The 27150-nt window shown below is 43.5% G+C and overlaps 1 protein-coding gene across 1 annotated transcript in view; it reads left to right on the forward strand.

The window, feature by feature from the left end:
• KNTC1 (kinetochore associated 1) overlaps window positions 1–27150 on the forward strand; it is a 356896-nt gene that overhangs the window by 64317 nt on the left and 265429 nt on the right. The window contains exons 12-18 of the mRNA XM_069755662.1: window positions 8442–8496; window positions 8632–8730; window positions 9198–9241; window positions 11380–11445; window positions 12359–12434; window positions 22641–22766; window positions 22880–22969. Of these exons, the coding sequence (XP_069611763.1) occupies window positions 8442–8496; window positions 8632–8730; window positions 9198–9241; window positions 11380–11445; window positions 12359–12434; window positions 22641–22766; window positions 22880–22969 (556 nt within the window). The remainder of the gene's footprint in view (window positions 1–8441; window positions 8497–8631; window positions 8731–9197; window positions 9242–11379; window positions 11446–12358; window positions 12435–22640; window positions 22767–22879; window positions 22970–27150) is intronic.

Below are 27150 nucleotides of genomic sequence, written 5' to 3' on the forward strand. Positions count from 1 at the left end.
GTGGATAATGAATCTATAATATATGAAAGTTTAATTGTAATCATTACACTATGGTAAATAATGAAATTTAACACTATATGCTAATTTTTTTAGAAGGACCTGTATATAGCACATTACCAGCAGCGGAGACAGACACGTACAGCAAATGCTCCAAAGCTCTCACTGACTACTTCAACCCTAAACAAAACATCAGATATGAAAGATACAAGTTCAGGATTGCTAAGCAGCTTCCAGAAGAATCCATAGACACCTATGTCACCCGGCTAAAAGAACTAGCACATGGGTGTGCATTTACTGACGTAGATGATGAAATCCTAACTCAAGTAATTGTCACCTGCTCGTCTAATACCATAAGGCGTAAAGCTCTGCAGCAGGATCTCTCTCTGCATGATTTACTCAAGATGGCCCGTGCTATAGAGATAGCAGATCATCAGGCAACTGCAAATGGAGAGTGGGGATAATTTACATGTGCATAATCTCAAACATAACAGTGCACAAGGCAAGCAGGCCCCGCAACAGAAGAAATGTTATAGATGTGGACAAGATTTCCCTCACCACATGAACAAATGTCCAGCTATAGGACAAACTTGCAGTAAATGTGGAAAAGGGAACCATTTTGCAGTTGTCTGCAAATCAGCGCCCAACAAGTCTCCTCTGCCAATTACAAAGCCTGCAAATATAAAAATGGTAAATCAGGATATAGAAGAAATGTCTGTGGCTGAGAACTATGTGTTTACAACTTCTGTCACTGGCTCAGTGCAGGCTCCATGTATTACACTCACCATCTGCAACACGGATATCACCTTTACAATTGATACAGGAGCTTCGGTGGATATCATAGACAGCAATACTTATGAACAGTTGAAAACAAAGCCAGTCTTACAGCAAGTGCATACTAAAATCTTTCCATATGGATCTAAAACACCTCTAGTTACAATGGGACAATTTGATGCTGAACTTAGCTATAAAGAAAATAGGCAGAAAACCACTTTTCACACATTACAAGGATCCGGAGGCTGTCTTCTCAGCTATCACACTGCCTTGAAGCTAGGACTCATCCAGATTGTTCATACCATAACCGACCCTGCGGACCTGGATGTACAAGCCATGGTGAATAGTTTTCCCTCCCTATTTAGTGGATTAGGAAAATTAAAGGACTCTCAAGTGCATCTTCATGTGGATGACAGTGTCCGTCCAGTAGCCCAGGCTCACAGGCGTATTCCATTTCACCTGAGAAAGAAGGTAGAAAAGGAACTCCAATTACTCATGGATGATGATGTCATTGAAACTGTTTCTGGTCCCACTCCGTGGGTCTCTCCACTTGTGGTAGTTCCAAAACCAAAGACTCCAGAGCAGGTAAGACTGTGTGTTGACATGCGCCTGCCCAACACTGCTATTCAAAGGGAAAGACACATCTCACCCACAATTGATGACATTATTAATTTATTAAATGGAGCAACTGTTTTTTCAAAGCTCGACCTCAATAAGGGCTATCATCAATTAGAATTGAGTCCAGAATCCAGATACTTAACAACATTTTCCACCCATGTGGGTCTCAGAAGATACAAAAGATTGACGTTTGGGGTCTGCTCAGCAGCAGAAATTTTTCAAGATACGATAAGGAGTGTCATTCAACATATTCCAAATGCCTTTAACCCCTCTGTGACCTTAGACGTACTATCCCGTCGAGGTGCCCTGGGCTTATCTGACCCTGGATGGGATAGTACGTCATAGCCGATCAGCCGCGCTCACGGGGGGAGCGCGGCCGATCGCGGCCGGGTGTCAGCTGCTTATCGCAGCTGACATCCGGCACTATGTGCCAGGAGCGGTCACGGACCGCCCCCGGCACATTAACCCCTGGCACACCGCGATCAAAGATGATCGCGATGTGCCGGCGGTGCAGGGAAGCACCGCGCAGAGAGGGGGCTCCCTGCGGGCTTCCCTGAGACCCCCGGAGCAACGCGATGTGATCGCGTTGCTGCGAGGGTCTCACCTCCCTCCCTGCTCCCTCCAGCCCCGGATCCAAGATGGCCGCGGATCCGGGTCCTGCAGGGAGGGAGGTGGCTTCACAGAGCCTGCTCAGAGCAGGCACTGTGAAGCCTGCAGCGCTGCATGTCAGATCAGTGATCTGACAGAGTGCTGTGCAAACTGTCAGATCACTGATCTGTGATGTCCCCCCCTGGGACAAAGTAAAAAAGTAAAAAAAATTTTTTCCAAATGTGTAAAAAAAATAAAAAAAAATATTCCAAAATAATGAAAAAAAAAAAAAATATTATTCCCATAAATACATTTCTTCATCTAAATAATAAAAAAAACCAATAAAAGTACACATATTTAGTATCGCCGCGTCCGTAACGACCCGACCTATAAAACTGTCCCACTAGTTAACCCCTTCAGTAAACACCGTAAGTAAAAAAAAAAAAAAAAACGAGGCAAAAAACAACGCTTTATTATCATACCGCCGAACAAAAAGTGGAATAACACGCGATCAAAAGGACAGATATAAATAACCATGGTACCGCTGAAAGCGTCATATTGTCCCGCAAAAAAAGAGCCGCCATACAGCATCATCAGCAAAAAAATAAAAAAGTTATAGTCCTGAGAATAAAGCGATGCAAAAATAATTATTTTTTCTGTAAAATAGTTTTTATCGTATAAAAGCGCCAAACCATAAAAAAATGATATAAATGAGGTATCGCTGTAATCGTACTGACCCGAAGAATAAAACTGATTTATCAATTTTACCAAACGCGGAACGGTATAAACGCCTCCCCCAATAGAAATTCATGAATAGCTGGCTTTTGGTCATTCTTCCTCACAAAAATCGGAATAAAAAGCGATCAAAAAATGTCACGTGCCCAAAAATGTTTTCAATAAAAACGTCAACTCGTCCCGCAAAAAACAAGACCTCACATGACTCTGTGGACCAAAATATGGAAAAATTATAGCTCTCAAAATGTGGTATTGCAAAAAATATTTTTTGCAATAAAAAGGGTCTTTCAGTGTGTGACGGCTGCCAATCATAAAAATCCGCTAAAAAACTCGCTATAAAAGTAAATCAAACCCCCCTTCATCACCCCCTTAGTTAGGGAAAAATAAAAAAAATGTATTTATTTCCATTTTCCCATTAAGGTTAGGGCTAGGGTTAGGGCTAGGGCTAGGGTTAGGGCTAGGGTTAGGGCTAGGGTTAGGGCTAGGGTTAGGGCTAGGGTTAGGGCTAGGGTTAGGGCTAGGGTTAGGGTTGGGGCTACAGTTAGGGTTGGGGCTAAAGTTAGGGTTAGGGTTTAGATTACATTTACAGTTGGGAATAGGGTTGGGATTAGGGTTAGGGGTGTGTCAGGGTTAGAGGTGTGGTTAGGGTTACCGTTGGAATTAGGGTTAGGGGTGTGTTTAGATTAGGGTTTCAGTTATAATTGGGGGGTTTCCACTGTTTCGGCACATCAGGGGCTCTCCAAACACGACATGGCGTCCGATCTCAATTCCAGCCAATTCTGCGTTGAAAAAGTAAAACAGTGCTCCTTCCCTTCCGAGCTCTCCTGTGTGCCCAAACAGGGGTTTACCCCAACATATGGGGTATCAGCGTACTCAGGACAAATTGGACAACAACTTTTGTGGACCAATTTCTCCTGTTACCCTTGGGAAAATACAAAACTGGGGGCTAAAAAATAATTTTTGTGGGAAAACAAAAAGATTTTTTATTTTCACGGCTCTGCGTTATAAACTGTAGTGAAACACTTGGGGGTTCAAAGTTCTCACAACACATCTAGATAAGTTCATTGAGGGGTCTAGTTTCCAATATGGGGTCACTTGTGGGGCGTTTCTACTGTTTAGGTACATTAGGGGCTCTGCAAACGCAATGTGACGCCTGCAGACCAATCCATCTAAGTCTGCATTCCAAATGATGCTCCTTCCCTTCCGAGCCCTCCCATGCGCCCAAACGGTGGTTCCCCCCCACATATCGGGTATCAGCGTACTCAGGACAAATTGGACAACAACATTTAGGGTCCAATTTCTCCTGCTAACCTTGGAAAAATACAAAACTGGGGGCTAAAATATAATTTTTGTGGAAAAAAAAAATTTTTTTATTTGCATGGCTCTGCGTTATAAACTGTAGTGAAATACTTGGGGGTTCAAAGCTCTCACAACACATCAAGATGAGTTCCTTAGGGGGTCTACTTTCCAAAATGGTGTCACTTGTGGGGGGTTTCTACTGTTTAGGTACATTAGGGGCTCTGCAAACGCAATGTGACGCCTGCAGACCATTCCATCTAAGTCTGCATTCCAAATGGCGCTCCTTCTCTTCCGAACCCTCCCATGCGCCCAAACGGTGGTTCCCCCCACATATGGGGTATCGGCGTACTCAGGACAAATTGGACAACAACTTTTGGGGTCCAATTTCTCCTGTTACCCTAGGGAAAATACAAAACTGGGGGCTAAAAAATAATTTTTGTGGGAAAAAAATTTTGTTTTATTTTTATGGCTCTGCATTATAAACTTCTGTGAAGCCCTTGGTGGGTCAAAGTGCTCACCACACATCCAGATAAGTTCCTTAGGGGGTCTACTTTCCAAAATGGTGTCACTTGTGGGGGGTTTCAATGTTTAGGCACATCAGTGGCTCTCCAAACGCAACATGGCGTCCCATCTCAATTCCTGTCAATTTTGCATTGAAAAGTCAAACGGCGCTCCTTCACTTCCGAGCTCTCCCATGCGCCCAAACAGTGGTTTACTGCCACATATGGGGTATCGGCGTACTCGGGACAAATTGGACAACAACTTTTGAGGTCCAATTTCTTCTCTTACCCTTGGAAAAATAAAAAATTGGGGGCAAAAATATAATTTTTGTGAAAAAATATGATTTTTTATTTTTACGGTTCTGCATTATAAACTTCTGTGAAGCACTTGGTGGGTGAAAGTGCTCACCACACATCCAGATAAGTTCCTTAGGGGGTCTACTTTCCAAAATGGTGTCACTTGTGGGGGGTTTCAATGTTTAGGCACATCAGTGGCTCTCCAAACGCAACATGGCGTCCCATCTCAATTCCTGTCAATTTTGCATTGAAAAGTCAAATAGCGCTCCTTCCCTTCCGAGCTCTCCCATGCGCCCAAACAGTGGTTTACTGCCACATATGGGGTATCAGCGTACTCAGGACAAATTGGACAACAACTTTTTGGGTCCAATTTCTCCTGTTACCCTTGGTAAAATAAAACAAATTGGAGCTGAAGTAAATTTTTTGTGTAAAAAAGTTAAATGTTCATTTTTATTTAAACATTCCAAAAATTCCTATTAAACACCTGAAGGGTTAATAAACTTCTTGAATGTGGTTTTGAGCACCTTGAGGGGTGCAGTTTTTAGAATGGTGTCACACTTGGGCATTTTCTATCATATAGACACCTCAAAATGACTTCAAATGAGACGTGGTCCCTAAAAAAAAATGGTGTTGTAGAAATGAGAAATTGCTGGTCAACTTTTAACCCTTAACTCCCTAACAAAAAAAAAAATTGGTTCCAAAATTATGCTGATGTAAAGGAGACATGTGGGAAATGTTACTTATTAAGTATTTTGTGTGACATATCTCTGTGATTTAATTGCATAAAAATTCAAAGTTTGAAAATTGCGAAATTTTCAAAGTTTTCGCCAAATTTCCGTTTTTTTCACAAATAAACGCAGGTACTATCAAAGAAATTTTACCACTATCATGAAGTACAATATGTCACGAGAAAACAATGTCAGAATCACCAGGATCCGTTGAAGCGTTTCGGAGTTATAACCTCATAAAGGGACAGTGGTCAGAATTGTAAAAATTGGCCTGGTCATTGACGTGCAAACCACCCTTGGGGGTAAAGGGGTTAATTACAGTGATGACATACTGGTTTTTGGGAAAACTCAAGCTGAACATAATCGTGCTCTATATGCTATCTTTGAATGTCTCCTCTCTGCTGGACTCACTTTAAACAAAGAAAAATGCGAATTTGATAACAATTCATTGGAGTTCTATGGTCACATTTTCTCGGCGGAAGGAGTACGACCTGATCCCAAGAAAGTGGAATCCATCAGAGCAGCTTCAATTCCACAGGATGCCAGTGAAGTGCGCTCTTTTCTTGGAATGGCAAGTTACTGTGCTAGATATATTCCAAATTTTTCGACAATCAGCACTCCATTAAGGGAACTTACGAAACAAAATTGCGTTTTTCAATGGTCCCAAGACTATCAGGCCTCTTTTGAAACAATCAAAAAGGAACTCTGCTCAACAACCACCATGGCCTATTTTGATCCAGCTCTTCGAACCGAACTGATTGTGGATGCTAGTCCCGTGGGACTGGGTGCAATTTTAGCACAATACAAGGATGACAATCAAAGTCCCCACATCATTTCTTATGCAAGTAAAAGCTTAACAAGCACTAAAAGAAAGTATTCACAACCTGAAAAAGAAAGCTTGGCAGTCGTCTGGGGATGTGAACACTTTCACTTATTTCTCTATGGCGCTCCCTTCACCATTGTCACAGATCATCAAGCTCTCCTTACAATTTTTGGAAATCCCCGAGCTAAAATGCCAGCACGGATTGAACGATGGGGTCTACGTCTACAGGACTATAATTACAAAATTGTTCACAAACCTTCAAAATACAGCAATCCGGCTGATTATCTCTCAAGACATCCCACGAATGATGATTTACCTGTGCATTCCTCCATTGAAGAATACATCCACTTTGTTGCAGCTCACGCCGTGCCAAAAGCACTTTCTGTTGATCAGTTTGTGAATACGACAACAAGTGACAAGACACTCTGTGCCTTAATACAAATTATTCAAAATAGAAGGTGGCATGAAATTCAAAAGAAAAAATTTCCTGAAGATGGGTTTGATCTGAAAGAGTTAAAACTATTTTCAAATGTACGTGAGGAATTATCAGTCACTGAAGATCAACTCATCCTTCGTGGTACCAAACTGGTTGTACCTAAGGCCTTGCGCAACCTAGTCATACAGATAGCACACGAAGGTCATCTAGGAATTGTTGGCACAAAAAAGTTACTCAGAGAAAAAGTGTGGTTCCCAAATATGGATAAATTGGTGGAAGAGAAGATTGGACATTGCTCCACTTGTCAATTAATTACTCCATCATCAACTCTACAGCCATTACAAATGTCTCCGTTACCCACTGCTGTATGGGAGGAAGTGGCAGTCGACATATATGGACCATTACCAAATGGCCATAACATTCTAGTAACAATTGATGAATATTCTAGATACCCTGTCATTTCATTCATCTCTTCAACGTCTGCTAATAGTGTCATACCAGAACTGGACGACATATTCTCTGCATATGGCATTCCAAGAGCGGTCAAAACAGATAATGGACCTCCATTCAATGGACATGTGTTTGCACAGTTTTCTGAATACTTGGGGTTCGGCCACAGAAAAATCACACCTTGCTGGCCGCAAGCTAATGGAATCGTAGAACGTTATATGCGCACCATGGGGAAACGAATCAAGGCAGCTAGCCTGGAGCACACCCCACTGAAACAGTCACTATACAAATTCCTGCGCAATTACCGCAACACGCCACATTCCACCACTAATGCTGCGCCATCTCATCTAATGTTCAGCAGAACTCTTCGTACACAGATCCCTGATGTGACCAGTCATCCCTTACCAAATGACTCTTCAGTGCGATCAACGGATTTCTTTAACAAGCAAGCCATGAAACATTATGCAGACAGAAGGCGACGGGCACAGCCATGTGCCATCAAAAGAGGTGATATGGTTGTTGTGCGTCAAAAATCAACCAACAAAACCTCAGCTGTATATAGTCCTGCAAAATATAATGTTACTGAGAGAAAAGGCAGTATGGTCACGGCTGAGTGAGACGGACACTCCATCACTCGAAATTCCTCACATTTTAAAATCATACCGCAGAACAATGGTAATGAACTCCCACCAGTGGAAGACTTGATACCCGACGGTGGAGAGGACCAACAAGAGGTGACTGATCCGTCAGCACTGGACACCCCCAATGAACGCAGACATTACCCTACACGGGAAAGAAGGGCTCCATCGAGACTTATTGAAGAGATATAGTTTAAGAAAAAAGGGGAATAAGACAATACAGACATATGGTTTTTCTTGGACATTTTCGTGTTGTTACATTGTCAATATTTGTTTTAGGTTGTTAATATATGTATATAAAAAAAAAAAAAAAGGGGATGATGTAATGTATAAGAATTAGATCTGTCTCTTTAAGAAAGCGAGGGCGGGAGTTGAGAGGAGTTTCAGTTTCAGTTCTGACCTGAGGAGGAAATGTTATGCTGCTGTTATGCTGTGTGCTGGAGGAAATGAGAAGAATAAACTACAGTTAAAGCTTACTCTCTCTTAAATTCCTTACACCGTGTGGACATTACAACGTGCATTTAATTGTATGCAATATTTGTTTTCTTCTCCCTGTAGGCAAAGAGATACTAACCTTAAACTCATAGCTTTGACATTTCCCAATGAAAAACAGGTAAATATTGTAAGTTCAGACCATTTTTCATAGAGCTGCATAAGTTGTAACCAGTTTTTGCGCAATGCTAGGTAGTTTATATAATATAAATTGCATATGTTATAGTGCCCTCGTTTTTTCTTCATTGATCTTCAGATGAGAAGCCTTGCAGTATATTCATTGCCTACCATGAATCACTTGTATTCAATTGAAGTTTCGGATATATGTACCCTTGTCCAAATTGGTATCACTATGGTAAGCGTCTCCTGTTTCAGTTTTTAGAGTGCTTAGACTTGCTCCAGTGGGGGTCAACAGAGCTTTAAACATGTTGTGCCAGGTCTGCGGGGTTTGCTTGGCATTATTTTGCCACATGAGTCCTGCAGCCAATAAGCGGCTTCTATTGAGCTGCTACGTTCACACTTTTTCTGCTTGTCTGACCGTCCACGGGAAGTAAGAGCACTGCAGTCCAATAACATCTGCTGATTGGCTACAAGGCAACCCCGGCCCTGACATCATTGGAAATGGTGCCAGTGCAGTAGGTGATTTTCTATTATTTTTATTTTACGAGGGGAAGTAAATTTATAAAGGGGACGTTCAGGTAGTTGGCAACTCTTTTAATTTCCAGGTTGTAGGATGATTTATAGAAAACCATTTTGGAATTTAGAGGTTTTGTTTATGCCGCTCATTAATATATATTATGTTATTGTTTTTTTTTGCTTTAGGACACAATATATCTTCTTGAGGGAATTTATGACAGCCACGAAAGGTAAATAGTATTATTAACACCATGTTTTCATTGTTCATATTTTCCTCTCTTTTTTCAAATAGCCATACCGTTTTAATTCCCACCAACATAGCCAGTGAGTTTGGTTCTATTGGTGACGAGTTGTAGTTTTGAATGAGACTATTCATTTTACCATATATAGTAAGGGAAAATGGTTGAAAAAAGACGTATCTTTTTTTTTTTTTTTCCTTTTTTTTGGGACTTTATTTTTACCTTGTTAATTGAGAACTTGTTTTTTCATGGTGAGCTATTGTCTCTATTTATAGCGTTTTTGGGTTAATATTATGTTTTGATTTATTTTTATTGCATTTTTGTGGGAGGTGCAGCAACAATGGAAATTTGGGCATTTCTTTTTCTCTTTGCGGCATGTATCGTACGGTTTAAATAATTTTATATTTTCATCAAATCTTTACAAACTTTTTGATGCTAAGTATGTATACATTTTTTTTTTTAATTCTCTTTATTTTTAACTAGTGAATGGGGAGGTTCATTTGAATTTATTTTTGAAAACTTTTTTATAGTCCCTTTGTCTTTTTAGGAGACAAGAGCCTGTGATTGCTTGTACTATACACAGGAATATTACAGTATTGTTGTATGTATTAAAAATCACTGTAACCTACACCAGCCTGGGCTGGATGTAACAGGAGAAATAATATGACCGGCATAGGTGTCTTCAGCCCGTTCCATTACTATCATACTAACCTATCAGCAACTCAAAATGGCGTCACAGGGGAACTTGAAGAGGCCCGAATGTGCACCCAGGCCGGATCACAGGACCTGTCAATAATTGACAGCTTACCGTAATTTAAATTTACAACAGCGATCGGTGACTACTGATATCTGCTGTAAAAAAACAAATGCTAGATGTGTAATATAGCCAGCATCTGCCCTATTTGGAGGGAGCTCAGCTTCTGAACCTGCTTAACCCCTTACGTCCAATGACGGACTCTGACAGCGGCATTCAACATGCACCCACAGGAAGCGCATCATTACCTTCTCCCACCGGTGCCCGTGTCACATGACCGCGGGTTGCAGATGGGTCAGCATGACAACCAGAGGTGTCCTGGAAACCTCTACGATTGTCACTGCTGGATTGCTATGAGCGCCGCCTGGAGGTTGGCGCTTATCGAGAGTGTGCAATTCTACTACATATAGGAGATCTGATCATCGTCTGTATGTAGTAGAGCCGAACGGGTTATGGCAGCTTCTAGTCTCCCATGGAGACTATTGAAGCATGTCAAAAGTAAAAAAAAAAAAATGTTATTAAAAATATTAAAAAAATAAAAGTTCAAATCACCCCCCTTTCACACCATTCGAAATAAAACAATAAAAAAAATATCAAACATACACATATTTGGTATCGCCGCGTTTCGAATCGCCCTAAATATCAATAAAAAAAGTTAACCTGATATGTTTAACGGCATAGCGAGAAAAAAGTCAAGACACCAGAATTACTTTTTTGTCACCGCGACATTGCATTAAAATGCAATAACGGGCGATCAAGAGAACGTGTCTGCACCAAAATGGTATCATTAAAAACGTCAGCTCGGCACGCAAAAAATAAGCAAAAAACAAACCCAGAACCAGATCACAAAAAATGGAGATGCTTTGGGTATCAGAAAATGGGACAAATTTTGCTGTTGTTTTTTAAACAAATTTTGGATTTTTTTTTTCACCACTTAGATAAAAAATAACCTAGACTTGTTTGTTGTCTATGAATTCGTAATGACCTGGAAAATCATAATGGCAGGTCAGTTTTAGCATTTGGTGAACCTAGTAAAAAAGCAAAACAAAAAAAACAAGTGTGGGATTGCACTTTTTTGGCAATTTCACCGCACTTGGAATTTTTTTCCCGTTTTCGAGTACACGACATGGTAAAACCAATGGTGTTCAAAAATCAAGCCCTCACATGGCCATATTGACGGAAAAATAAAAAAAGTTATGGCTCTGGGAAGAAGGGGAGCAAAAAATGGAAATGCAAAAACGGAAATACCCCTGGTCCTTAAGGGGTTAAAGCACTTTCGCACACTCCATTATGTAGCGTTCGATTGTTGACTGATTGTTAAGGGGTTAATTTCTCAGCTGTTTTGAATGTTCATTTTAGTGATGATTCTTTCTAGGTTCCCCGACTCCACAGTCACTGTCCTTGCAATGAGATGCTTAACAGAGGCTTTACCGGAGAACAGGTACTTGCAAATATAGGAAAATGTTAGTTAATCATATTTTGTCTATACAAACTCTTATACAGTGTATATGGTTTGCACACCTCTGTAAAATGACTAGGTTTTGTCATGGTAAAAAAAAAAAAAACCTTACCAAGAAGAAGAATTTCAGAACTTTGTACAATCCTATTGAAAAAGGAACTGAACTTTTTCTGTGGAAAACTAAAGATAAAGAACTGAAATAAATGGTTGTTAAATATGCACACCCTTTTACATGGAAGGATTTATCAGTGTGAGACATGTAGATCAGAAGAGCAGACTGTCAGTCATTACATGTCTCACACTGGACTGGTAATGCCATTTAATGCCTTTTCATTTAAAATAAGCTCTGGGGGTTGATTCTCAGGGACTTCTATGTCTGGCCCATGGATTTCTCTGGAAAAAAAACATCAGATTGCAGAGATAACATCATTTTTATTCAACTTTCTGTGACGCATGCCGACCTGAACGGCTTAGGAGGATAAATCCTACTGACAAATTCCCTATAAACTAATACTTTGTTGTAGTTCCCTTTTAATTTATTACATTATTCCGTCTTTTTGGGTACGATTATGGTTGACATTATGAGTGGAAATAGTTCTGAGATTTATTCTTCTTGGTATGATTTTTTTATATGATAAAATTCTGGCATTTTAAGAGGGGTGTGTAGACTTTTTATATCCACTACACATGTACACATGCATCAAACCTTTTTGTTTACGTGTAAATTTTGTTATGGATTTGTATTGACATTTACCTTATGCATTAAAAAGGGTGAATTCGGCAGTGAACATACAAAGAAAAAACTGAAATGCAGCAGTATTAAAATTTAAGATTTGCATAATTTTCCTTTTGAAAATACCCTAAATATAATGTATTATTTGTTTTTTCCGTTTAGGTTAAGTCGTTTATTGCATAAACATAAATTTGAAGAAGCAGAAAAATTTGCTCTTCAGTTTGCACTTGATGTTGAGGTACAGTTTTAATAAAGGTTTTGGTTTATTTTTTTTATTTTTGTATATGTGTTTTCAACAAAACAATTTTGCATTGATGATTTAGAATTCTCTACATGAAAAGATGAGTAACTTTTGAAGTTTATTGTGAACTTGAGTTGGGCACTATTCACACTTGCCTTTGTCATTTTCAGCTTCTTTTGCCTTTTAAAAGTAATGTGGTCTGCTGTATGACTATCCAATATAAAAAATACGTATTTTATCACACTTGCCATTTTAAGAGAACCTTTTTTTTACATTTTTAATTGCTACATCCTGAGATAGGGGCTGAAGCACTGAGTAACCATTTTTTCCATTTCGTAATAGACCTCTTAGATGATAGCTTGCATATTATCTCTTCAAGCACATGGACGGAAACAGATTCTTCTCAAGGAAAGTGTACTTTTTTGACTTCAGTGACTCTGGCCAATCATAAACAGTATTTCTCTTTCTCTTCAGTGGGGGACACGGGAACCATGAGTGTATGCTGCTGCCACTAGGAGGCTGACACTATGCACAAAAAAGTTAGCTCCTCCTTTGCAGTATACATCCCACCGACTGGCATTATGAAATTCAGTTTAGCTTAGTGTCTGTAGGAGGTGGACACGGGTCTTTCATTAGACCCATATCTACCTCAGTGTGTGTCGTTTCTTTTCGGAGAAATATGTCTGGCCTGCAGGACCCAAACCCCTAACACGGATGAATGTTTAGGTGATCCAGATTCGGTCCAGGCCCCCCATCCTCTGCCCACTCACCCACCAGAGCTTGTCGGTTTGAGGGGACATGGACATCCCACAGCACAGGATATTCGGAGTCTGATCTTTCCTGGATGGTGAGGTACATCTCTCTCCCCAGGTTCCTTCCAGAGACGACGAGAAGAAGATCCAAGTAAAGTTAAGAAGAAGATAAGAATACCAAAGGGAAGAAGGCAGAAGAAGATGAGCTATTTTCCCAACCCCCTTTTATTTTTAGGGGTTTTGTGTAAGGGTCCTTCTAGGATCACTATGGGGCCTTTTTCGTATATGTGCCTATGGATTGGGGCACCGGGGCTACCTTTTGGGGCATTTTTTTGGGACCTCCGCACCTCTCACCCATTCTCCGGCGGTCACCAGCTTTAATTTAGGTCCCAGCTTTTCTCGGGCCTAGTTGTGGCGTTGGCCCTGTTCCCCTTCTTCCCTGCACTTCGGGCGGGCTTTTCTCACTCCCGTCGCCTGCTCATTTCCTTCCATCCAGCGGCTAGCCCCACCCCCCTCAGCTTCATCACTCAGCTCGGAGCCCGCGCCATCTTTCTCCTCTTGGACTCGGCATTTGGCGCCGCCCTCTCTTCCGACCTCAGAGCAGACTTTTCCAGCGCGTCCCTGCAGCGCATGCTTTTATCCTCCTGGTTCCTGGCATCCTCTTGCGATTGCCATTTTCCGGCTTGTGGATCCGGATGGTGACCCTTTCCCTGCGGTTCCGGCATATTCTCAGCGCACAGCAGCCTTACAGCCTGGAAGCAGACTACAGGACAGCTGCACTTACTGTGAGTATCTCTGCTCTGCAGACTGACACTCTCCTCTGCATTTCCTCCTGTCCCCTAACCTTTTGGCATCAGTTAGTGGGTCTGCTCATCATGCCTTATTCCAAAGGAGAGCTTTCCCATCCTCCTACCTCCTCTTATTCTGCTCTTGTCAGACCCTTTATATGCTATTCGTGTAAATGTAAGCTTCCTTCAGGTCAGTCCTCTCCCCTCTTGTCAGGACTGCAGCAACCCCCCTGTGCCCACTGTCCAGGAGTCCCCTTCGGCCCCAGGTGAGAGCAAAAGTGAGCCAATTTGGGCCTCTCTGTCACAGTCCATGGCGGACCTCACCATGGTATCGCAGATCCTGGTGTCTGTGCTTGACAGGTTGCCCCTTCCGCAGTTGGCAGTGGGCCACAGGCCCTCTAACATAAGCCGCAAGAGATCCAGACAGGTGCTTCGTTCTAGGTCCTCTTCCCACTCCATCTCGCCCCCCGGTCTCTTCCGGTGGTCTGCCCCTTCCCGATCCTCTTCTCCCAAGTCAGCGATGCGATTTCGGACGCACTTTCAGAGGATGACTCGGACCTGGATTCAGACCAAGTCTCTAACATGAGAGACATGGTCCAGAGCCTCATTCTGGTGGTCAACCAGACCTTTAGCATTAAGGATACCTCTTCGGAACCTGCAGATCAAGTGGTTTCGTTTAGATGGTTGAAACCACCTATCAAGGCCTTTGGTCCACGTAGAGAATTTGAGGAGGTACTCAGCATCCTATATCCCTTCTCTCCTGAGCTCACTACCAACTGGACAGCCTCTCCTACCGTGGACCCGCCAGTTTCCAGACTGTCCGCCAACACCGTCCTCCCATTTTATAATGGGCATCCCTCAATGCGCCCCAATGACAGGATCATAGAATCTTTCACAAAGTCAGCCTTTGAAGCAGCCGCTTCTTCATTATGCCCGGTTTTTGCCTCTACCTGGGTGTCAAAGTCCATAGCTGCATGGGGTAAACAACTTCGTCAGGGCATTCTTGCTGGTTTTCGACCGGAGGAATTGGGTGACCTCACTGTCACGAGGCAGAAATAGGAAAACAGGAGATGAGGAATCTGGGCCCCTGAACTGCCCCTCAGGCTAGGGGAAGCCCTGTCTTTCCTTAACTTGGGGGTACCCTTGAAGGTAGTGAGGCCCAAGTCACCGACCTGTCCATATCTCCTGTTAAACCCTTTACTAAACCCCCAACCCCCACCCCAGGGGGTGAAGAGTGTAAACAGCACCACAATGCAAATAAACAGGAATAAACAATAGTAAGGTACCGTCACACTAGACGATATCGCTAGCGATCCGTGACGTTGCAGCGTCCTCGCTAGCGATATCGTCCAGTGTGACAGGCAGCAGCGATCAGGCCCCTGCTGGGAGATCGCTGGTCGGGGAAGAAAGTCCAGAACTTTATTTCGTCGCTGGACTCCCCGTAGACATCGCTGAATCGGCGTGTGTGACACCGATTCAGCGATGTCTTTGCTGGTAACCAGGGTAAACATCGGGTAACTATGCGCAGGGCCGCGCTTAGTAACCCGATGTTTACCCTGGTTGCCATCCTAAAAGTAAAAAAACAAACACTACATACTTACCTACCGCTGTCTGTCCTCCAGCGCTGTGCTCTGCTCTCCTCCTGCTCTGGCTGTGAGCGTCGGTCAGCCGGAAAGCAGAGCGGTGACGTCACCGCTCTGCTTTCTGGCTGCCCGGCGCTCACAGCCAGACCAGAGAAGCAGAGCGCCGAGGACAGACAGCAGAAGGTAAGTATGTAGCGTTTGTTTTTTTACTTTTTAGGATGGTAACCAGGGTAAACATCGGGTTACTAAGCGCGGCCCTGCGCTTAGTTACCCGATGTTTACCCTGGTTACCGGGGACCTCGGGATCGTTGGTCGCTGGAGAGCTGTCTGTGTGACAGCTCTCCAGCGACCAAACAGCGACGCTGCAGCGATCCGGATCGTTGTCGGTATCGCTGCAGCGTCGCTATGTGTGACGGTACCTTAAGAGTGAGGGGAACACAATACCGAAAGGTGAACGCACAAACTACAAAATAAAAAAACTCAGAACTTAGCTTGTGCATGCCGCTGCAGACTCCACAACAAAGATAGTACAGCAACTGAGCTCCAAACACCAGACTTGGCTGACACCAGGGAGCTGCTACTGCGAGGTTGGTCTCCTGAAAGGAACTGTATAACCAACAGTCAGCTGAAGCACCAGGTGACCTTATAAAGGATGGTGGGAGTCGTCACAAACATCAGCTGACCCAGCAGCAATGCAATGCAATAACACCAGCGGCCACCGGGGGGAGAAAACTGCATTAACCCCAAATGACCAGAAAGGAAAAAAGGTTTAAATCTGAGGGAAACCAGATCTGCCACAGATCCAAACATGGATCGTGACACTCACGGACCAGATTTCTCATGCAGCGAAATACATGGTATCTGCCTCCCTGGATGCCGCATCTTGCGCTGCTCAGGCGTCCAGCAATATTGTGGCTATCCGGCGGACTATTTGACTCAAGGTCTGGCAGGCTTACTTATCAAAAAAGTCCCTTACCTGCATGCCTTTCCAGGGTTCCCATCTGTTTCGCTCTAGGTTTGACCAAATTCTTAAGGAGGCCGCCTGGGGCACGAGTTCCCTCCTTCCCCAGTCCAAACTTCGCCGACCTCCTCTGAAGCAGCAGTTTCAGTCCTTTCCTTCTTTTCGCCGTTTCTCGGCGATGGAGGTTTTTCCCATCAGCCGAGGCCACAGGCTAGCCAGGATAGGAAAAAGGCTTCTTTGAAACCCACCCCTTCCTGGCGTTCCCATAATGCCCAAAGTAGATCGACCAGACCTAGACCTGGCAGATCTTCCAGCAAGAGAGTTCGCTCTCTTCATGGCCCTCGGCTTCCTTCCTTCTGCTCAGCTATGAGGGTCCTGGGAAGGATGGTGGCAGCGTCTGAAGCGATCCCCTTTGCGCAATTCCATTCAAGACCTTTTCAGCAAGCCATCCTTTCGCAGTGGACCAAGTCTTTTCTCTCTCTGGATCGTCTGATTCAGCTCTCTTCCCGAGTCAAATGGTCGCTCAATTGGTGGCTGTCATCCCCTTTCATCTTCCAGGGCAGGTCCTTCCTTTCCGTTCACTGGCAGGTGGTGATGATGGATGCCACCCTTCTCGACTGGGGTGCGGTCTTTTGCCATCTGACTGTCCAGGGTTGTTAGTTGACAGCGGAATCCTCTCTGCCGATCAACATCCTTGAGATAAGGGCCATTCTTCTGTCCCTCCATCACTGGGAAATTCTTCTCAGGGGTCTGCCAATCCGAGTTCAGATGGACAATGCCATGTCGGTAATAATAAATATGTGTACACCGCACACTCTAATGACAACGTGTGATTTACGTTTAAATATTTATTAGTCACAAAATAAATTTGGGTAGGGGAGCGAAACAGAAATATAGTGCTGGAAGAGATATTTAAAGCAAACGTTTCGGCTCAACCAGAGCCTTATTCATTGAATCGCTGAAAGAACAAAAAAATCATATATCACCAAATGACAAAATAACAAACTAATAAATAATACACAAAGTAATATAATGAAGGTGTACTTTTGGAAAAATCCCGTAATCCTAGAAGTAAAAGACAACGAATAATACATACATTATATACAATAATAAGCTCATAGGTAGACTAGTTCTGGCGAATGTAAAATATATAAGGAGGAAACATATGGTTACCTTATCCACAAGAAGAAGTGGAGTGAAGCGGAAAGGGTAGATATCCCTCAGTGCCAAGATTACAGCTGCAAAGAATGGCATCATAATTAGAAAAGAGGTCTAGCTCACTATGTTATAGAGATATAGAGATCAGAGAGAATGGGGTACCTATAGCTGAGGTATAGATAATGAGTCCTCAAGGGTGCTGGCCCGAAAGATATGTTGTAGCCTATGGGGGGAAGGGGAAAGGCCAAATAAAGCAATATGTAAAGAGTGAAAGGCCGTCTTGGCGCTAATGTGTCCTAGATAGTGTGGAGGCGCACGTTACCTGCGCAGTGTGGTCCTGCCAGACAGCGCCATGTCACTTCCGGTCCGGGACTTCCGGTTTCGGCGCTCCTCGCCGCATATAACTCAGTGTCATGGGGGCTGCAGGCACGCTTCTGTCCATAGCAAGGCGCGGGAGCGCCGCTTATATCCACAACTCTGCAGGTAACGTGCGCCTCCACACTATCTAGGACACATTAGCGCCAAGACGGCCTTTCACTCTTTACATATTGCTTTATTTGGCCTTTCCCCTTCCCCCCATAGGCTACAACATATCTTTCGGGCCAGCACCCTTGAGGACTCATTATCTATACCTCAGCTATAGGTACCCCATTCTCTCTGATCTCTATATCTCTATAACATAGTGAGCTAGACCTCTTTTCTAATTATGATGCCATTCTTTGCAGCTGTAATCTTGGCACTGAGGGATATCTACCCTTTCCGCTTCACTCCACTTCTTCTTGTGGATAAGGTAACCATATGTTTCCTCCTTATATATTTTACATTCGCCAGAACTAGTCTACCTATGAGCTTATTATTGTATATAATGTATGTATTATTCGTTGTCTTTTACTTCTAGGATTACGGGATTTTTCCAAAAGTACACCTTCATTATATTACTTTGTGTATTATTTATTAGTTTGTTATTTTGTCATTTGGTGATATATGATTTTTTTGTTCTTTCAGCGATTCAATGAATAAGGCTCTGGTTGAGCCGAAACGTTTGCTTTATATATCGCTTCCAGCTCTATATTTCTGTTTCGCTCCCCTACCCAAATTTATTTTGTGACTAATAAATAATTAAACGTAAATCACACGTTGTCATTAGAGTGTGCGGTGTACACATATTTATTAGTACCCAGGGTCTTCTGATCCATTACACCAGCACCTCGCAAATTCTGACTGAGTGCACGCCATCATTTTATCAATGCCATGTCGGTGGCACGAGCCAATCACCAGGGAGGGACTCGGAGCTCCTTGGCGATGGCCGAAGTATCCTAGATTTTCCTCTGGGCAAAGGCGAAAATTCCGGAAATATCCACATTGTATAACCCCGGCGTGGACAACTGGGCCACCGACTTTCTCAGCCGCAAAAGTCTCGTGGCGGGAGAGTGGTCCCTGCATCAGGAAGTCTTCCATCAGATTTGCCTTCGATGAGGAACTCCAGACATGGACCTCATGGCTTCCCGGCTGAACAGGAAGGTTCCATGGTTCGTTTCCAGGTCCTGTGATCCTCTCGCGGTGGGCGCCGACGCCCTGGACGTTCCCTGGTCGCAGTTTGTTCTTCCTTATCTGTTTCCACCCCTGCCCATTCTTCCCATTCTGTTGAAGAAGATCAAGGCAGAAGGGGTGCCGGTCATTCTGATCGCACCAAATTTGCCCAGAAGATCTTAGTTCGCAGAGAACGTCAATCTTCTCGCAGACGCCCCCTGGAGGCTCCTAGTCCCAGGATCCAAGGAGGCTCCCAGTCCCAAGATCCGATCTGCCACCAGAATTCTCTGTCGCTCAATTTTAACGGCATGGCTGTTGAAACCATGATCCAGGCTAGGAAGCCGTTGTCTTCCAGGGTCTATTATAGCACCTGGAAAGCATATTTCAGCTGGTGTGAGTCTAATCACTTCCTGCCTATGTCCTTTTCTCTCCCTTCCTTGTTGGCATTTCTCCAGTTGGGACTGGAGGTCTTGCCCTTAGTTCTCTGACGGTCCATGTGTCAGCGCTTTCCATTCTTTTCCAGAATAATTTATCCTCCCGTTCTCAGGTCAGATTTTTTCTTCAAGGGGTAGCGCATGTGGCTTCCCCGTACCAGACACCTGTGGACCCTTGAGACCTCAATTTAGTTTTGGAGGTCCCGAGGAGTTCTCCCTTTGAACCTCTTTGAGAGGTTTCCCTGTCCTTTCTGTCTTGGAAGGTGGTGTTTCTTGTGGCCATCACCTCCATTAGGCGTGTCTCGTATTTGGTGGCTCTTACCTGTCGCCCTCCTTTCTTGGTCCTTCACCAGGATAAGATGGCTTTGCGGCGTCCACCTTCCTTCCCAAGGTGGTGTCCGGCTTTCACCTACATGAGGATTTTGTCTTCCCTTCCTTTTGTCCTGCCCCGTCTCATCCTCTGGAGCGTTCACTGAACAGGTCAGGGCGGTGAGGGTTTATCTGGCTAGGACCGCCTCCTTTAGGAAGACAGACTCTCTTTTTGTCATTCCAGATGGTGCGTAAAGAGGCCTATCGGCCTCCAAGACTACGATTGCTCGCTGGATCAGAGCTGTAATTTTGGAGGCTTACCGGGTCAAGAACAGAGTTTCCCCCCTGGGATTAAGGCTCACTTTACCCGGGTAGTTGGCGCCTCCTGGGCGGTGCACCACAGGGCGTCCGCCCTACAACTTTGCAAAGCGACAACCTGGTCTTCCATTCACACGTTAACCAAATTTTATAAGGTCCATACTTAGGCTTCGGCAGACGCCAGCCTAGGCAGAAAGATCTTGCAGTGGTGAGTTCTCCAACTTGAACAAAGTTTCTGCTGTTCCCTCCCCGGGGACTGCTTTGGGTTGTCCCATGGTTCCTGTGTCCCCCAATGAAGTGATAGAGAAAACAGGATTTTTGCTTGCTTACCATAAAATCTGTTTCTTGGAGCATTCATTCAGGGACCCTCCCATGTTTATCAGCTCTTATTTCTGTGTTCTTTTACAGTTTTGAGTTGTTTTTCTCTTTATCTTCTTGCTTCTTTTACTGCTTTCTCATTAACTGATTAACCTAGTGCCAGTCGGTGGGGTGTGTATACTCCAGAGGAGGAGCTAACTTTTTTGTGCATAGTATCAGCCTCCTAGTGGCAGCAGCATACACCCATGGTTCCTGTGTCCCCCAATGAAGGCTTCGAGAAACAGATTTTACGGTAAGCAACCAAAAATACTGTTTTGTCACAGAGGTAGAAAATACAGAATACGCCCCCAGAGAAGGTCAAAACAGGTATTCTCACCATGATGCTGGTGATAAATCCTCACTCTTGACAGGTCCTGGTCCTACTGCGTGGGCACAGGAGGAGAGCAGAGGAGCTAGATTTGATGCACATAGTCATGGAAGCAGCACCAGCAATGTACATCACTCCATATCTAATACAGGTGATGGGGGCATACTATTCCCTGATAAGAATCTGTTACCACCCATGAGGTTGAAGGGAAGATGTACATACAGTATAAACCACAAAATGTCCTAATTGTTGTGAGTAAAAACATAAAAAATGAATGTGAAAGTATGAGTTTTCTCAAATATATGCTATTATCAATTTAGGTGATTTTTCTCAGTATTACAGCGATTTAGGTTTTATTTGCAGTTTATCAGGGTGCCTGTAAAATTTGGTGAGATTTCCTGGGACATACTAACTTTAAGGGGAATCTAATTCCCACTGTTCCCGCTGCATGTAGAGAGCAGCATGTCTACTCTTACACTTGCACGCTCCATTCTTCAAACTAACATATAGAAAAAACATATAAAATATATACTTTGATAATAATGAAAAGTAGAAAAATTAAACAACTGCAAAATTCCCAAAATGGTATAGTGTCTGTGTGTGTGAAATATATATATATATATATATATATATATATATATATATATATATATACACACACATATATATATATATATATATATATATATATATATATATATATATATATATATATATATATATATATATATATATATATATATATATATATAATCTTTTTTTTTTTCTTTCTTTTTTTCAGTATGTTAGTTTGATCTTTAAGGCTACTTTCACACATCAGGTTTTTTGCATCAGGCACGATGTTGGAAAAACTGGATCCGGCGCAGATTGTGAAAACTGATGCGACTGATCCAATTTTTTGACGGATTCGGCTAGCATAACTAGATTATTGGATAAAAAAAATTTGGAGCATGCTCAGTTTAAAAAGACAGAATACGTAATTTTCCGGATCCGGCACTTTCCAGCTCCCATAGTCTTCCATTCTAGCAAACAGCCAGAAGTGCCGGATTTTTTGCTGGAGACCAAAAACGTTGCTATGGACATTTTTTCAAGAAGCCAGAAACTGCAGATTTGCCGGATCTGGCGAAAACCGGACGAAACGCAAGGTCATCAGGCAATATCCGGCACTAATACAAGTCTATGGGGATAAAAACGGATCCGGCGGTAACATTCGCCAGTTACGTTTTTTTGAAAATTAGCCTTATTGAGCCTGACAGCAAAAACCTGATGTGTGAAAGTAACCTAATTCTACGGATTTATTACATTTTTGTTAGTCTATTCTCCATTTTCCCCCCACATACTGCTATCTCATAGATGAGAAGCAGGAAGTCAACACACATGTGAAATAGTGAGATGGCAGGGAGTCCCTGACTTCAGCCTTTCTTTCTCAAAGGACCAACACTGTTATCAATAAATTCGGCTGGAGGTATTTTTTAATATTCCTAAATATATATTTGATAAACATTTTATATTTTGGTCTTCTTTTTACATTATAATGTTTCCAGGAGGTGATAGGTCCCCTTTCATTGATTTTCACTTCTTGTTTTCTTTATCTCACATCTAGGGTGATAAAAATGAGTATGTATTTTTAACAATTAGAACATATATGTGTGTGTTTTGTCTAAATAAATTCTCATTTTGTTCAGCTTGTATATAAAGTAAAGCTGAATATAGTACTGGAGAAATTGGCATCAGCATCTGTCGGCAGCTATGGCCAAGGCCTCTGGCAGGAACTTGTGGATGAGGCTAAAGGCAATCTGCATAAAATTATGGTATGTAAACTATACTGTAATTTTACAATTTTCCATATAATGTGTACCTATGAATTGTTTTTGGTATCTTCATGTTTTTTTTCTCATATGTTCTTCATATTTGTTTTACTCAGGATGATAATTTTGTGATTCAGTACTGTGTCAATGCCCCATGGCCTTCCTATGAAACCGCATTTGAGATGTTAAATTATGCAAAGACGAGGGTAAGTCTATTTACTCTAGATTTTCTTATTCAAATGTTGAACTGTAACATGGATGGATATGCGTGGGTGCATGCGTAGTGCGCCTGCCGAGATCTGACGGCCGGTACTCTGCAACAATAGGAAATTTTTCCTATTGGTTCATTTTGATCACTGTGGTAGACCCTATCACAGGGATCAAAATAAAACAGTAAATCAAATCCCCTTTGTCATACCCTTAGTTAGATAGATATTATAAAATAAAATTAATTGTAATTTTTTCCATTCTTTTCAGTTAGGGGTAGGGTTGGGGCTAGGGTTTTGTGTAGCGGGCTGGGAGGTGGAATCATTATGCCGAAGCCCAAGGAAGATCTGGAGGGGCATGACTAGGAGCCTCACCCAAACTGACCACGGATACGTAGCAGCTAATGACATCGAGATCCGAGGAGAGACAAAGGAGGTGGTCCAGTTGCTACTCTAGGACTGACCTTGGGTAGATGACAGCTGACCACTAGGGAACGGGTAGCTGGAGCAGCCCAAGCATATCTCCAACAGATGCAGGCAGGTGGAGTATGATGACAGGTACTGCAGATGAGACCGGCAGACCAAAGGGATGAGCACTGGCAGGTGCAACGGGAGCGGCTGACGTTGATACGATCACTTGCAGGTACAACTAGACCGGCTGCTATTGAGATGAGCTCTGGCTGGTGCAGCAGGCTAAGATACGAGTACTGGGACCTGAGAACTCACAAGAGTGTTAGGAAACAAACTCACAACTTTGCACAGGAACCTCCATGTTGGTGGAGGTGATTTAAATAGAAAGTGTCCTCAGCTATTGGTTGGGGACACTTTAGAAAAGTGTACGCGCCCTAAGCACAGTGCTCAGGGATGTGCCCCCGGGTAGCAGCAGGATGGAGGCCGCGATGGTGAATACACTGGCGTCTTTGCAGGGGGAGAGAGACTGCAGGCAGACACGTCGGTGCTACATTGTGTTACAGCAGTGTTCCCCAACTCTGGTCCTCAAGAGCCATTAACAGGTCATGTTTTGAGGATTTCCTTAGTATTGCACAGGTCATTGAATGCTTGCCTGTCCAGGTGATGCAATTATCACATGTGCAATACTAAGGAAATCCTGAAAACATGACCTGTTGGTGGCTCTTGAGGACCGGACTTGGGGAACACTGTGTTAGAGTTAGGGTTGGGGTAAGGGTTAGGGTTTGATTTAGAATTGTTTATTTTTTCAAAAGTATAAAAACTAAAATGAAGATATGATGGTTAGTGTTGAGCGCAAGTGCTCACTACTCGAATTTGCATCGGGTGCTCGGGTATGCACAGAGTATCGCAGGGACTTGAGCATGTCACTCGAGCACCCGTAGTGAGCACCTGATGCAAACTGGAATAGCAAGCACTTCCGCTCAACACCAATGATGACCTAATGTTATCAAATTCTGTGTCTTACCTATGGGTTCAAACCGCTCACTATACCCCTAGATTATATCCTTGAGGGGTGTGGTTTCCAAAATGGGGTCACTTATGGGGGGTTTCCACTATTTAGGCACATCAGGTGCTCTCCAAACGCGACATGGCGCCCGCTAATTATTCCAGCAAACTTTACATTCAAAAAGGAGAAATTGCACAACAAATTGTATGGTCCATTTCTCTTGTTAACCTTGTGAAAATAAAAAAGTTTGGGTGTAAAGTATTTTTTGGGTGAAAAAGGTTAAATGTAAATGTTTTTCTTCCAGCGTTGCTTTAGTTCTCGTAAAGCACCTGAAGGGTTCATAAACCTCTTGAATGTGGTTTTGAGAACCTTGAGGGTTGCAGGTTTTAGCATGGTGTCATGTTTGGGTTCTTTCTGTCATATAGGTCCCTCAAAGTCACTTCAAATGTGAGGTGATCTCTAAAAAAATGGTTTCCTAAATTTTGTTGGAAAAATTAGAAATCGCTGGTCAACTTTTTAACCCTTCTAATGTCCTAACAAAAAAAAATTGTTTCAAAAATTGTGCTTATGTAAAGTAGACATGTGGGAAATGTTACTTATGAACTATTTTGTTTGACATAACTCTGCTTGACACAGCGATACACGTGAGGCCATGTCCCTGATCCTATCACGCTTCTCTGCTCCTTGTGCTCCATTTTGCTGGTGCCAGTAGCTATACCTTCTCCATGCTTGGTCCACCTCCACCATCTTCCTGGCATCCCATTGAGGGCTGAGGCTATTTTGCATAGATTTCATTGCACTTAATTTTAGTGCTGCTCTCTTTTCAGCCTTTTTATACATGTGTACATCTCCTTTAGCTACACATTGGTGCTGCATGTGCACTCCTCAGTAGTTTCCCCCTCCTTTTTTAAATCTGCTCTTATAAATGTCGCAAGATGTTTTTTCTTTTCTCCCACAGATATGCACTATTTCCATCTTTGACATGATTAACAAGGATTTATTTATGCTTTGACATGTGTGTAATTGTGTATTAACATTTGTTTGGGATTGCATCCTGATCTGGCTCTGCATCTCATTGCTAGAGTGCCTTGCGAAAGTATTTGGCCCCCTGGAACTTTTCAACCTTTTCCCACATATGCTTCAAACATAAAGATACCAAATGTAAATTTTTGGTGAAGAATCAACAAGTGGAACACAATTGTGAAGATGAACAAAATTTATTGGTTATTTTAAATTTTTGTGGAAATTCAAAAACTGAAAAGTGGGGTGTGCAATATTATTCGGCCCCTTTAACTTAATACTTTGTTGTGCCACCTTTTGCTGCTATTAAAGCTGCAAGTCGCTTGGGGTATGTCTATCAGTTTTGTACATCGAGAGACTGAAATTCTTGCTCATTCTTCCTTGGCAAAGAGCTCGAGTTCAGTGAGGTTTGATGGAGATCGCTTGTGAACAGCAGTTTTCAGCTCTTTCCACAGATTCTCGATTGGATTGAGGTCTAGACTTTGACTTGGCCATTCTAACACCTGGATACGTTTATCTGTGATCCATTCCATTGTAGATTCTGCTTTATGTTTGGGATCATTGTCTTGTCGGAAGACAAATCTCCGTCCCAGTCTAAGGTCTTTTGCAGACTCCCAACAGGTTTTCTTGAAGAATGGTCCTGTATTTGGCTCCATCCATCTTCCCATCAGTTTTAACCCCTTTCTGCCATCAGACGTACTATTCCGTCCATGTGGGGTGGGCTTTACTTCCCAAGGACGGAATAGTACGTCATGCCCTTTAATGCGACACTGCGACTTAAGTCGCAGTGATCGCATTAAAATTCCGACGCCATCTTACCTGCAGGAAGATGGTGTCGGCATCCTAGGGCCTGTCGCCGCCCCCCCGGCCTCCCGATCGCTGTGATTGGCTGCCCAATTCTGAGCAGCCAATCGCAGCCTTTCTCATTGTTTCAGCCAATCAATTTGGCTGAAACAGTGAGGTCCCAGCCTAGGATCGAGTACCGATGTACTCGATCCTAGGCAATGCCAGGCATAGGCCCAAACCCCCCCAGGATTGGCGCGATCGAGATCGATCGATCGCGCCAATCGCAGGGCACAGCGGCGGTGTTACCGCTCTGTGCCCTGCCTGTCCCTGCGCGCTCTGCAGCCCCGGGCCATGGCTCCGGATCCCCTGCCATGGCTCCGGAGCATTCAACGCTGATTGGCGCGATCGACGATTACATCAATCGCGCCAATCGCAGGACACAGCGGCGGTGTTACCGCCGCTGTTACCACCGCTGTGTCCTGCCTACCTGCGCGCTCTGCAGCCCGTGTTCCCTGCCTCCGTATCGGCATCCCTCTAGTCTGATTGGCGCGATCGATGTGATCGTCGATCGCGCCAATCACAGGGCACAGCAGCGGTGTGACCGATCTGTGCCCTGATGGTGACCTGCCGGTCACCTGCCTGTCACCTGCTGGTGACCTGCCTATGATCGGAGCTGTGAGCTCCGATCATAGGCTGGTGCATAGCAACACCAGCGTCACTAGGGCCTTCTTTGATTGGTGGGATCGATGTGATCATCGATCCCACCAATCACAGGTCACAGCAGCGGTGTGACCGCTCTGTGACCTGTCTCACCTGCCCCTGACCTGTGTAACTGCTCTGAAGGAATCCTCACACTTGGTGAGGATTCCTTCAGAGCGGTCACGCTGTGAGTTCCCCTCCTGTGCTGAGACTTGTGGTGCCACAGTAGCCTGTGACACCACAATTCTAGCTAAAGAAA

Source organism: Ranitomeya imitator, chromosome 1 (genome assembly GCF_032444005.1).
Source record: "Ranitomeya imitator isolate aRanImi1 chromosome 1, aRanImi1.pri, whole genome shotgun sequence".
In the NCBI taxonomy this organism is placed as follows: Eukaryota; Metazoa; Chordata; class Amphibia; order Anura; family Dendrobatidae; genus Ranitomeya; species Ranitomeya imitator.